Source organism: Corvus brachyrhynchos, unplaced genomic scaffold (genome assembly GCF_000691975.1).
Source record: "Corvus brachyrhynchos isolate BGI_N302 unplaced genomic scaffold, ASM69197v1 scaffold229, whole genome shotgun sequence".
NCBI classification, from domain to species: Eukaryota; Metazoa; Chordata; class Aves; order Passeriformes; family Corvidae; genus Corvus; species Corvus brachyrhynchos.
This window is the reverse complement of record NW_008240042.1, coordinates 808,311-822,130: the sequence shown is the minus strand read 5'-3', so window position 1 is coordinate 822,130 and position 13,820 is coordinate 808,311. Positions and strand designations below refer to the sequence as shown.

The window sequence follows — 13,820 nt, the reverse complement described above, 5'->3', positions numbered from 1 at the left end:
CCTGCTGAGATTTAGTTAGCAGTTATGTGATACTCAGGAAAGCTTATCAGATGCTGGTTTAAGATTAGAAACCAAGCACTGAATGTGGTATGGATCACTGCAAGGCTGCATCATGCCTATCTATGCCTCTGTGATGACCTGTAACCCCTGCTGGCCTCTGGATACAGTGCCACTGGGCTCACATCCCAGTACAGACAGTAGGCACCCCTTCTCTGAGGAATGGTTTCTCAGCACCTCCTGTATGCTCTGTCCTGCTCCTGAACTGGGAGAGCTACTGATGAAATGAGGCCCTTGAATTCTCCAAGATTCCTCAGGAAAAACATCTGTGGCTTTATCCCAAAGTGCTGATGTCTTTTACACTCCCTACTGTTGCTTCTCCAGTGCATACTCAGAGATTAACTCAGTCCTGAGAAGCAGCAAGGAGGTCCTGATGGCTGATTGATGCTTCCTAGGTGAGGTCAGGAACGCCATCCAACAGCAGCCAAGGATTTGTCACAAGGCAGGTGGACACTACCACGGTTTCAAAACCACTAAGTCCTGGTTAATGAAACCTCCATCTCTACTAATATACAGATGCTTGATTTAGAAAAGGACAATTGTAACAGAGCCCTATTTGTACATACTGACTGGGAGTAACTCTTTAAAAATGAAAAGACATCTTTAACTAAAGATACAGGCATTACATTAAGTAGATATGACACTGTGAACACTGAACTACATTTCTAATTACGTGTTTAAATTTTAAAACATCCAAACAGTGTTACAAGCACTACTAAAAATTATTATAGAACTGCTGAAGAGTCATGGAGTGTGGTGGTTGCCTTCAAGTAAACAACAGCAAAGAAACTCAAGTTAAACACTCTTGTTCTCCTTTATTTTATGCACTCCAGGTTACACTGTCTATTCTCTTTGCTGGGAAAACTTGGCAAGAGAGAAAGTGTATTTCAGACTATTTGAATACTGGGCTGAAGATAGAAAGGCAAAACCTAATTTTCTGAGTTACTTTTTTATATCTATTTTAACAAAAATCTCCCTACTCACCTGCATTTGTGTTTGATCCTTGTAGTAGTACTGTCAGAGTCTCCATAACCAATAAAGCCAGCTGCTTTTGGTCCTCAAATGAACTGTTTCTTGAATCTACTAAAAAAATATTTTCAGATGCTAAAGTCATAGAAAATACCACTCTTTTAAAAGATGCTTCTTGGTACTTTGCAACCACGCTATTATTTTCTTTGCTTCCCCAGAGAGCATGCAGCCCCACCATTTTCCAAAGCAAGTTGAGATTTAGACTACACATGCGTTCCTGGGAAAGCTTAACTATGAATCATTTGAGAAGTTAATTTTATAAAGACAAGAATTTAAGCAGAAGTTTTTGAGCACTGTGAGCTCCAAAGTGCCTGACACTGCAGCTATTATTTCTTCAAGCCACAAAACTATACCATAGTTGAAGAATTAACTGCATCTCTTCTTGTTCAGTTTTCAGTACTTGAAAAGAGAAATTCCACACAAACCCCACAAAACTACACTCACATAATTACAGCTGATTACTCAACAGGTGTAACAGACCAACACTGCAAGTGGCATAGTACACACAGAGTAACACTCCAGAAAAAACAGTGGGGTTTTGGTTTTTTTTTAAATTACCCTAATAAAAAGTAAACCCCAACACAAGGACATGTGCACCCAGGTAGCACCGTAATTAGATGACAGCTTCATCCGTTTATTTACAGGGACATGAGAACTGATGTGTTTTTTCAATGGAGTTACTGGCAACAAAGCTTTCTAACTCTAACCTACAGCTACCACTCACTAATGAAGCTTCATACAATTCAACCCAGGTGAAACATCAAGCAGTTATGGTTAAAAAGTAAGTGTCACTGATGCACACAAGCTCGATTGCAGTTTGAATGAAGAATGTAAAAAGAAATTCTCTGTGTGTACATGTATGCTCCTATGGCACATGGCAGAGCCTGCTCTGCAGGCCTAGCAGCTGTGCAGCTTATCTGGGATGTTCAAGTCTGCAGATAATTGATCTTAATTTACATTTTTTTAATGCTTAGAAAAATTTAGACCCAGCTTATAAAAAAGTCTCCTATTAAGAGCTCAGATAGGCACTCTATTGTATTTTTTCAAGGCTGGGGCTAAACACAAAGGTACAAAGTACCTTTTGTTAGGAAGAATATTGATGCTATGTATTGCTCCTTTACTTCTTTCACATTAAGTAACAAATATTGAATCAGTACATCAAAAAAACATTTAAAAAGGAAAATATGAGCTCCTACTGCTTTGCATTCATACAGCATCATTCATTAAAGTTAGCCTCGAGCTTCTCTCAAGAAACTGAGAGAAGCAATTCCAGTGAGCTTTTAAGACGGCAGAGCAGTCCTCAGCAGAATTCAGCCCGCAAGGTACATGTTCAGACTCTCTCATTTCTCCTAAACATTAGACTCCACTATTTCCAGCCAAAAAAGACAAATATTAGAAAAATGGAAAATGACACGCTACCTTGATCATTCAGTGCCTGAGTGGGATCTTTCAAAAGGGCTGCATATTTATGAAGAAGATTTACCATCACCTCCAGAAGTCCCACTTCCCTGAAGACATCCTTAAAGATGTAGTCATGACGGGTGAACTTCAGGAGTGTCTTCATGGCAATGATGCTACACTGAAAAGAAGTGCTGGATTTTAAAAGGATGCTCACACTGATCAGTTCTTTACAGGGTATGTAATTCAAGCTGAAGACAACCAATTCCAGCATCTCAAAGTATTTGGTCTGCACTTCTGGAAGTTTAGGAACTTTCTCTGCAAACTGAGACAATGTGTGCTGCGATTCCAAAATGAAGTAGTTGGCATTGTCCGCCATATAAATATTCGTGATGGCATCAAGGATGATTTGTGCTAGATAGTTGGTTTTTGCTCTCAAAAATGCATTCTGGAGGACAGAAAATGCTTGAATATTCCTCACACTATGACCTAAATCAGGAAACAAAGCGGGATGGGAGGAAAAAGGAAAGAGAAAGTTCTTAATCATCATAAACAATGAATAAACTTATTCATAATGATCTATACATTTTAGTAAGTGGGAATAAAATAACAGTGTATGATGCCACATTTAGTTGAAAAAAATCATTAAAATACTGCAAATTCCACAACCTACTATTCTTTAAGATGGCAGCTTCATCTTCGATAGTAAGAGTTTATGCAAGCAGCTAAAGATGCTGATCAAAGATCATTTCTTTAAAATAGATAAGCACACTGATTTAGTGTTAAAATGTACAAAGGATACAGTCCTAGAGACAAAATAAGCCCTGCCCCTTATGTACCCAGGCCATAGGAGAACTCATTATAGCAACAGTGAGGTGTCCTGTATTCCATAATGCACCACACAACCCTCACAGCTGGGAATAAAAGAGCTTTGGCAGGATCCAGTACTATTAACAATTAAGGAACTGAAACATAGGGAAGGAGTTGAAAAGCATAAGATAGCTCTAATATTAGCTCACAAAGATCTCACATCTTTAAAGCTCAGTCACAATTCTTCTTGTAAGTACCTTCGACTTGATTAAAATCTCATTCATTCAGCCAAAGAATGCATCATTTATGAGTGCTCCCCAAAATTTTCTATGGGCAGATATTATTCTTATTTTACTCAAAAGATGCCTAGAAGACAACTTTTTTAACTTCTGTAGGAATAGTACAAGCCACAATGGACAAATCCCATGATAGAGAAAACAACTGATGGTAAAAAATAGTTTTAACAAAATAAACAATCAGGATTGAGAACTTTAAAGACACTCAAAACATTTAGGATGTTCTAACAATAAAATCTTATTTTACTTTTTCAAATAAAGGTATATGCAAACTGTTAACCTGATTTGAAAACCCTTTCATAAGTAAAAAAAATCCTTCTTTATTTCATATTCTCTGTGGAACACTACTCCATTCATTTTTGTAAACTGAGTTGTCCAGTTGAGCAGTAGGTTCAATTATCTCCATGCCAAGCCTCCCCACTTTCCATGTCAGTATTTCTCCAGAAGGCAAGAGAAAATTCCCTTGTAAATGAACATGGAACAACTTCACATCTGGAAGAATATTAGTTACATTTAAGTCACACTCAGTTGTTCCTAAAGGGACTTCTTTACATGCTTTCTTTATTATGGAAAATGTTCAAATGAGGGGATTTAGAGCTTATTAAATGTGACAGGAACATAGTAGTGTCAGATAGAACTATTTATATTCTAGCTTAGTATCAACAGTTGTTCCAGTCAATCAAGCAGATTAATAAATTCTTTTTGATTATTAGGAGCACTACTGAAGAAATCAAATTATAACAGGTCTTCAGAGATCAAGAACTAAAAGAATTTAAATGAAAGTGATTGAGAAAATGAATGAATACAGTCTTCATAAAAAGAAATGATTAAAAGCAGGTAAAAGAAAGAGATGTCCTGACAAATACCACAAAGTTAAAAAACTCTTTTGCAGATTGCAACAGGCCATGATTCTCTCATAATATTGTACCAGAAAAGCTGATTAGCCTAAACAAAAATGAATATTATCATCAAAACATGAAGAAATTAAACTCTGAGTGTTCACCTTCTTTTTCTGTTTAGTGCAAAAGAAAAACAATTGCTATGAACAATGAACTCTCTCCATACCAGAGAAAGGAAGTCACTGTCCAAGGAACCTAGGATGTATATTCATTAGTCTATAAATCTATAAATGCAATCCTATAACAAACTTTTCTTGTGCCGGTGGTATATCTCATAAAAAGTTCAAGTAACAAACTAGCTCCACAGTCACTTAAATTCCAAACTCCTTCGTTACATAGAGGACTAACCTGAATTTTAAGTTTATGCACAGAACATGAAACATAAGTTTATTTTTATAAAACCCTTTCTCCCTCAAGACTTCCTCAACCTTATCTCCAAATTGTAACTGACTGTGGTTTCAAGCGCACCACAGATTTTATCACTCTGATCACAATAGTGATGAAATAACAGATTTCAGCTCACAAGTTACATTTGCCTATGCTGACAAAAGCTAACAGAAAGCAAAATGGCATGGGGGAAGGATTAAAAAAAGAAAAAAAAATCAAGCCAGCATATCAGCCTTTCAATCAGTTTAGTAAGAGCAGCTTAAAACACCATAAATCAAATCAGTGCATCTCTCCAATAAAATAATCTCTTCAAATCTCCATGTAGAAAACTGTCAACTTTGCAGTGAAGAGGCTGGACCTATCCTCAAATACACAAGCCCCAAGCTCTCTTCTTTGGGTACCAACCCCGAAATAAAATCTTTGAGACCAAAATCACCGAGTATTTGATACACGATCTTAGATAAAGAACCTAGACTTGGTTGCAAAGGGTTTGTGCAATACACAGCCGCTCCGTATCTTGTAATTTGCATTTAAAACAACAAAAAAGCAAACAGAGAAAAAAGCAGACTCACCTTTGCCTGCAGGCTGTGGGACTGCAAATCCAGGTAGCAGGAAAGGTACTCCAGTGGTAACACCAGCTGGCTTTAATTCATTGACACCGTATGTTGTCAAGGAAGTTATCAAATTAACTAAGTCCTTCAAAGCATCCTTAGATTCAGCTTCTTTTGCCTGTTCTAATCTGAAGAAAATACAAAAGGATCAAGTTAGCAGCACTAATTTATTTGAACTCAAATCACTTTAGTAAGATCTGGTTTACTTTACTAATTTAGAGACCAGCTTTACTGCCTTATTCCTGCAGTATTTTCCACATTCCTATGTCATACCATTAGTCAGTCAAACACTGGACTTACAAGAGCAAACAGTCATTTGCCATAGGAATTTACCTCATCAATCTTTCCTTGAACTCAATAGTCTACTAAAAACGAAGAGACATGAAAATTACATTAAAAATCCTCTCACAGACATGAAGATGCTACATAGGAAAGTACATGGATAGTCTGTAATTAAATAGATCCGTAATTAACTTGCTAGATTACATCTGCCATTTTAAGAGTGAATATTTTGTGTTAATGAAATGGTATCTTTGTAGAAGCCTAGCACTTCGAAGCACAGGATGAAGCACCCTCATTAGAACTACAAACTCTTACCTTTGAACACAAGAGAACAGGAATGTTAACATCCCATTCCAATCACTGTTCACTGACAGGAACACACCATCAGACCAAACCCTAAAAACTGACTCTGAATCATAAAGCCATCCTCATTTTCCTGCTACTTCACCACAAATTAAACAATATTCAATTATTTACTAACTCTGTAGATCTCAGAAGTAAACTGGGGATCACGTTCTTCTACTCACTCAAGCAGTGCAAGCTCTGTTTCACTTGTTCCTGACAACTGATTGTGGGAGCCCTTTACAAGCAACTCATTCTGCATCCTCCATCTTCTTCTCAGTCAGATGTGGCTGAGGAACAAACCTCCTTCAAACAAAAAACCTCCTTCAAACAAAAACCTCCTGCCAACAGTCACTACAGAAGCACTGAGCTCACCTACTGCCACTCTACTAATCCTCCACATACCCTGCCCTTTCTCACGATCCAGGTGAAATCACCAAAGTGCCCCTCTGGCCCTCAGAGATTTTCTGCAATTTCTTAGTAAGCCATTTTTGTCACACATCCTTCTGTTTTTCCAGCTTCAAAGCCTTTGCTCTGCAGTTTGAGGCCCAATGTCCAGATTTCATACCCTCATATGACAGTCATCTTCACAAAAGTGCCCCAGAGCTGAACAAGTCTCTGTGGATCAGTTTGAGCCAAAACATGTCCAGGGAGAATAGATTACTGTGGTCCATCACTGACCAACACACTGGCTTATTCAAGGTCACTGTTTTTTGAAAGAAAGTGTTTTCTTCTGGAAAACCACCTCAGGAAGAAGTGAGGATAACACATTCCTACACCATTAATTTACTGATGCCACCTGACGATCGCAGGTGTCCCCTCCTTCTTCAACGAGACATGCAAATCCCTAATCTTCCTATGCATTTGGCAGGGATTCCCCACCATTTGATTTAAAGGATGAGCAAGCTCAGGAGAGAATTTGTTTAAAACACTTGATGTACAGAGAATCACTTTTGTACCTCAACATGAAACATGACAGCATGTTCCCCTCATATTTCACTGAAACTCTGGCTGACAGTTTCTGAAGAAAAACTGCATTTGAATTACACTGCTTTGAATTAATGCATTCGTAAATACAACATACTCCAAAACTCCACTTATAGAACAAGAAAAATAACAATTCCTTAACAGGTGCTTTAGCTTTTGTGGCACCAAAGGTAACTTAAGAGTAATTTTAAGTGTGATTAGGAATTTCAAATGCCGTGTCTGTGTCTGGTATCCATTTAAAACAAACAAAAAACCCCCTCAGAAATTTACAATGTAGTGGAAAATTTAGTTTAAATACTTGGGTGCCAAAACTCAGCATAATAACACCAAAAATAGGGTGACTACAACATTAACATTTCTCATTAATAATGTTTGACCCAAATATACTTCATAAGGTGTACAATTATAGTTTCCCAGTATGTGCCTTGGATTTGAAAAATGTATCTCTGTATTTCAACAGCTAAGCATCCTTCTTCAGAACTTCATATCCAAACAAAGCAACATAGACTTCCCATTGATTTTAAACAAATAATTCAACAGACACTCTTTTCTTTCTCAGTCAGAAAATTAAAGAAGTTTCTTTCCTGGAAAGAAATAAAATCATGGATAGATCATACACTCAAATTTTTTTTTGGGCAGGCATTTTCATTACCGTATTTTTTAATGCATTAGCAGCTTAGAAATACCTTTAATAAAAAATAAAAAGAAATATATATATACACACACACTGATTCCCTTGTAACATGCACCACGTTTACATATGTGGTTTTTCATTATGATAGCATGATAAAACAAGACAATAATTTAATCACAGAATTATTTAAGTTGAAAAAGAACTTTAAGATCATTGAGTCCAACTGTTAACCCAACACTGCCAAGTCCACCACTAAACCATCTCCTTAGACAAAACAAACTCCAACCAAACTCAAAAACCTCTAGTTGCAGCCAAAATTTTATGTTCTGGATTCTGTCTAAATATTTAGTACAAGTTATTTTTAAGCAACAGTTTTCTTTACACAGCAAGAAGCATTTAGTAATAAATCAGTACTAAAGAACAAAAAGTTAAACAATGTAGTTTCATAAATGGAGAGAAGCATAAAATTCAATGTTTTGGTCCTAATATCTTCATTCCATAATCATCTATAATCACTTATTTGTTTAAACCTATTAATCTACTCTTTATTAAGAAAACCTTTTTGAAAAAAGCTCAGTGATCTGACCGCATTTCTTCAGGCACTTCTGCTTACCTGAGGAGGAGGTCACAGAGGAAGTTGTATCCTTGCCATATCCTAAAATCATCCAACAATGTTTGGGATACATCACTGGAGTCTTTGAGAAAACAAGAAAGTCCAGCAAACATCTCAACTATTTCTAGGGGAGAAAGGTCATCAGACTGCTGCATGTTCTGGACACACGTGGACAAACATTCCTTTTCTGAAAAAAATTGCAGTGAAGAAATTTAGGATTTTACTGACATTAATGACAGCAAGAAGTGTAACTAACACACGAAACACAGCAATAAGGTAACTTATTCAAGCATCTCTTGTCACAGAACATTTAATACCACTTGAGGATGAGAAGGACTATCAAGTGGCTTTCGATCAGATCCCTAACCTCTTTTTGCCAACCTCTTCCTCCCTTTTATAACCTTTACTCTTGTAAGGAGAAAACTGTGTAGATAAATACTGATTTTTACCTAAAAAGTCTGACCAGTTAACTCAACAGAATAAAAAGACAAATATGGCAACTGTAAGTAATTCTAAACCATATTTTCCTCTTCAAAGTTATACAAAGCACGGACTTGAAGTGTTACTAAAACCCTATATATAAACCTTTATACCCTGTCATCTTATCCCTACTCTGGTTAGCATTTCATTGGCTGGCATCAAAGAGAGACAGCTTGTCTTGCCCTGCATAATTTTCACATCCCATCAGTTCATTCAGTCAGCAACAAAAAGTTTTCTCAAGTCTATAGTGAGATTTGTTGCACTCTGTTTTAAAGATGCTCCTTTCCATTATTTGCTATTTTATCTTTGCAGCATGCACAACACAAGCACAAATCTTTCTAGCTAGACTGGTAACAAAATTTTCCAGAGATTAAATCAGAGCATGAGATGGTGAAAGGATGCTCCTTTGCCTATGATGAAATATCTTAAATTTTTTCTGAATATATGATGAGCCTTGAGACAGACGTTGCTATCTCAAGTCAGGTTCACTTTTTTAATCAAAAAGCAAGAAGGAATGCCAACTGGTTTTCTTTTTAAGACTTCATTTCTCTTTTTAAAGAACCTAGAGTATCTTTTCATATGCCAGTTTCACTCCTCTGTGGACCAAGGCCATACAGAAGCAATAAAGGTAGCAGTTGTAATATGCCAAATGACAGTCAAAACTTATTGCACTTCATAACATTTTCACACATACATACATACATACACCTTCTACACTCATCGAAAGCCCACCAGAAGCCTATCACCTTGCAAGCCCTATCTGAAAACACTCAGTTGGTGACTGTGCTGTGCTTTCAAGTGATACTGTATATTCACATCTTTTTAACTGGAATTGGAAACACACTGTTAGCACAAGAAAAAACACAGGCTGAAATTTTCTGTGAAGTATGTGGGAGCAGGATGATATATTTAATAAACCATCAAAATGGTTCTGCAGACCCTTTTAACTAACTACTTGCTTCTCAGGGTGTGAGCAACCCAAAATTGTGGGTTTCTTTTTTTCCAGTAGGTGTACACCGCTAAAATGTATAAGGATGTTAGTTCATTCCAACAGTCAGTCCAATTTAAAAACTACAAATGCTTCCTATGTGGTCGCACAGTCTAAAAGCCTTAAATATAATATTAGAAACATATTTTATCAGATTCCTTATCTCAAGTCCTACATACCTAAACACCCATCCAGTTTTCAATTAATGCAAAAAGAATCATTTGTATGCAAAGCTGCTTCCAGGCAGCTAATATCCTCTCCAACACTGGTTTTCATCTGCAAGTGGTTGTGAACCAGCTTGGCAACTGCCTCTTCACCAGCTCCTTGCAAAGATAGATGATGAGCAAACTGCTACTTTTATTAGCTACCAAAATCTGTAACCAGCTACAGAAATGTCCCTGTACACTACAGTTTCCATGCCAGCAACAGCCAGGATCTACTTGTCTTAAAAAATGGACAGAAGACAAACTGGAATGATTCTGGATGCTTCATTCATTTGGTGACTTGCAGTCTGGATTAAGCCCACGAGATAATTTCATTTGGCCTTCAGGATGCACAAAACCTGCAATCTGTAAGCTGTATGGAAAGGTGGGGAAGATGAGGGCCTGGCAGAAGAAATGTAGGCTGGCTGAAGTGTCAGCAATCCAGTCAGTGAGAGAACAGGGAAAACAGAGGGGCTGCAAACCCATCGAGCACAGGTGTGGTTCTCAGCCAAGCAAAGAGCCTCCATGGGCCAGGCCCTAAGAACAACATCTTTAGGTTGGGGGAGCTGGGCTGGACCACAGGGGAGGAAGACAGCTGGCTGTTAAGGATTAATGCATCTTCACAGCGAGTATTTTTCAATACAGGGAGTTACTGAAGTTACCAAAAGCCTTTCCTTTTTCTCGTCATGAACTCTACACCAAAACATGAGAGGAAACTCTATCCTCCCAGGTTAAATTGAAATGTGAATGAGACAGACTCAGGTAAAATCACCTCTCTCACTACACAAGTGCTTGGAAATGTTACCTGTACATAAATATGCATATGTCCAAACTAAAAGCCTAGAAGCTTCCCTATTATTTTCATGCCTATTTCCCAAATAAGAAAACTATGAAAGAAGAGCAGGAAAATATCCCAATAAATAATACTGAAGGAAGACACATACCATGAATGTATTTCACTACATTGACACTAAGGCCATGACGAGATATGGTCATTAGTACTTCTCCTGCACTCTTCCTCCAAGGCAGATTATAGGGAGGGCACCATGAGGTTATTGCACTGAAGAGAAGCTGGAGATCATCCTTCTGAGCTAATTCTTCCGCCGGGGACACAAAACTGCACAATTTTACTAGGATCTGAAATAGGAAGTCAATAAACAACTAGCATGAATACCTTTATCCTTGCTAATTTTGCCTAGACTTAGTAAAAGGTGAAACATTCTTCCTTTAAGCAAACACATTAAAAAAGGTAACATGCTGTTTTCCCTTTGTATGTTTCAGTACTTTGAACACAAGACAAGGTTATTCGACACATGGTTATTTGAAGTCCCACTTCAGATTAAAATGCTTACCAGAAGACTGGAAGCAGAGTTTAAATCTCTTAGGCTGACACAGCGTACTTGCACAGGTACCAGGATATTCCACTCTTGGAGAATCTGCCAGTTGCCTAATTTACAGGTCTAAATTCTGCAGTGGGGGAGAAGCTCTGTGAGGCAAACTGCTGTATCCCTTCCTAATGCAGGACGAATGCTATTGATGGGTTGTTGGCAGAGCAGCAACCATAACATCTTGGTCAAATTAAGTTTGTCAGGAAAGGCTCCAGCAAAACTGCAGACCTACCTGAATAACTGGCAACTGGATCTGAATTTCCTAATTACCATAACCAAGTCAAAAGGCAGCCACAGAAGTGAAGCTACTACATCTCAGTCCCTTTTCTGCATGTTTTGAGGACATCCTATCTCCGTTTTGCATCTTGTGCAGGAAGAACTCAAGCTCCCTCTCAGAAAACTGGAGGCAGGCTGTCTGCAGCTGGAGGGGGAGGTCTGAAACCTCACCCATTCCAATCAGTTCATTTGAGAGTACCACTTTATTATCAATACGAATGTTTTTTACTATGTCTATTTCAATCAGTAGCAGCCAAAGATACCAAGTACTAGGACCAGTTAGATGAAAACACAATAATTAGTTCACATGTTGTTCCTTCTAAGTATCTGTGCAGAAGAACTGCATGCATTTCTGTACAGGAGGTATTTTTCAAAGACAAAATCTACAGGAGGAGCGGAAATTTAACCTCAATTGTGCTTCCAGGAAAATCCACCTCTCTCTTAGCCATCAGTTTTTGAAGAATCAAGGAAGAGTAACACCTGGCTCAAGTGAAAAGTTTCTAGACTTTGCTCACATGAAGTATTTACATTCCTCTTTCAAATTCTATGACCTATTTTACCTTTCTTACCTGTACAAAGACTTTCTGTAGCAGCGCTCGGCGCTCTGCGAGAGGTAGTTCATTCTGTGCTCCTCCAACTACCTCAGGCACGTGTGGAAGGTCAAAGAACAGATACAGACATTTAACAAGTGTGGAAGGCACTGACATTGTAGTCATGCAGTCCACAGTTTTCTGAGGAAGAAGAAAACACAGTGAAAAATACCAGTTCAGCATATTATATATTCAAAACATCGATAATAATGCAGTTGATTGAAATGCTGGTTTTTCTTTCTCACACCTTTGGTGAGGTATTCACACAGCAGTACAGATTCACCATCTATTCTTGAATGCCTATCCAAACAGTAATTCTAAAAATAGGATGATTTATTTACATGACAACAGCATCTCACAGCCACAGCTCAGAGCTCTTATTGCACAGGACAGAAACAAAACCTGTCAGTCTCTGCCAACAGAAGTTAACAAGTTAATTACAAGACCTTCAGCCAAGCCCTCGTCAGCTACCAATTCTTTGTAGCAGTAGAAATGGGAGTGGGAGAAGGATTATTCAATTTATGCTCTCACTTGGCAAGAAGGTATAAGCCGCCGTTAAGAAGCAAGGTAGTAGAAAATCTGAAAGCATCAGTGGGAAGAGAAGACAAATTGGCGTGGAGGCTGGTGGTGTACCAAAACAGAGATAAGATGATGTGTTGAATTGCAAAGGCAGATTGGAGCAGAAATAACAAACCACACAGCTGCCCAGTACACTGCTAGAGATAGCTCTCTGATGGAGGGCAGCACCAGAAGCAGAGGCAGGAATGATTCACTACCAACCACTCAGCACTGCTGCTGGCCTTGCTTTTTGCAACTGCTGTGGCCCTCCTCCAGTGACGTGTGCAAAGTTCAAAATCTGAACTATTTAGGTCCTGTATGTGCCATGCATCTCAGGGGGCACTAAGCAGCAGCATGCGAGAGAAGCCTTTGGGCAGCAATAAAAGTTGCATGCATAATTCAAATGAACATTATAAATTCAAGTCTCAAAATTACTGGTTTTTTTCAGGCAACTGAAACCACAAGGAGCTAAAGCAGAAGTCCTGTGGCAGTATCAGAGAAAGAGTATCTTAACACAGAAAAGCAGAATATAGTTATATCTTTTTGTGAGTGTTCATGCAGCTCATTCTATTATTGTTTTTGTCTCTTCCACACCTTAATTTATTTTCAGCTTTGCTGTTTCAGACTAACCTGTCCTGATGAAGCTAGTAAATTGATTGTGGTGAGCAGCATCCAACCTCTACTTGCTTCTTCACTTTGATTGACCTCCAGAAACTGGACGATGGCACGACTTGCAGCCTCTGTAGGGGACAGTAAAAAGAAAAAAGCAGAAAGAACTCAGTCTGGAAGTCTGCAGAAGGGGACACATCCTCTCAGCAGCCCCAAGCACTGAGCATAAATTCACCTTTGCAGCACTACTTGAAAAAAGGACTAGGCTTAGGCCTACACTTTCCAGACACACATTCCAGTCTTACACACACACTTGGCTTTTACTGTGGCATGGCTGCAAAAAGTACATTCTTTGACCAGCAGACAGATTTCAGTAACCTGCA

At 38.3% G+C, this 13,820-nt stretch overlaps 1 protein-coding gene across 8 annotated transcripts in view; it reads right to left on the bottom strand.

Annotated features, from left to right (window-relative positions):
* The window catches only part of WDFY3 (WD repeat and FYVE domain containing 3), a 122,151-nt gene that overhangs the window by 76,095 nt on the left and 32,236 nt on the right, over positions 1-13,820 (bottom strand). For 7 of the 8 annotated variants that reach the window (XM_017744150.1, XM_017744154.1, XM_017744152.1 and 4 more), the window contains exons 4-10: positions 13,459-13,568; positions 12,250-12,411; positions 10,961-11,153; positions 8,346-8,532; positions 5,449-5,615; positions 2,506-2,973; positions 1,042-1,140 (exon numbers count right to left, since the gene is read on the bottom strand). In XM_017744150.1, the coding sequence (XP_017599639.1) occupies positions 1,042-1,140; positions 2,506-2,973; positions 5,449-5,615; positions 8,346-8,532; positions 10,961-11,153; positions 12,250-12,411; positions 13,459-13,568 (1,386 nt within the window). The remainder of the gene's footprint in view (positions 1-1,041; positions 1,141-2,505; positions 2,974-5,448; positions 5,616-8,345; positions 8,533-10,960; positions 11,154-12,249; positions 12,412-13,458; positions 13,569-13,820) is intronic. The other variant, XM_017744151.1, reaches the window with a different exon arrangement.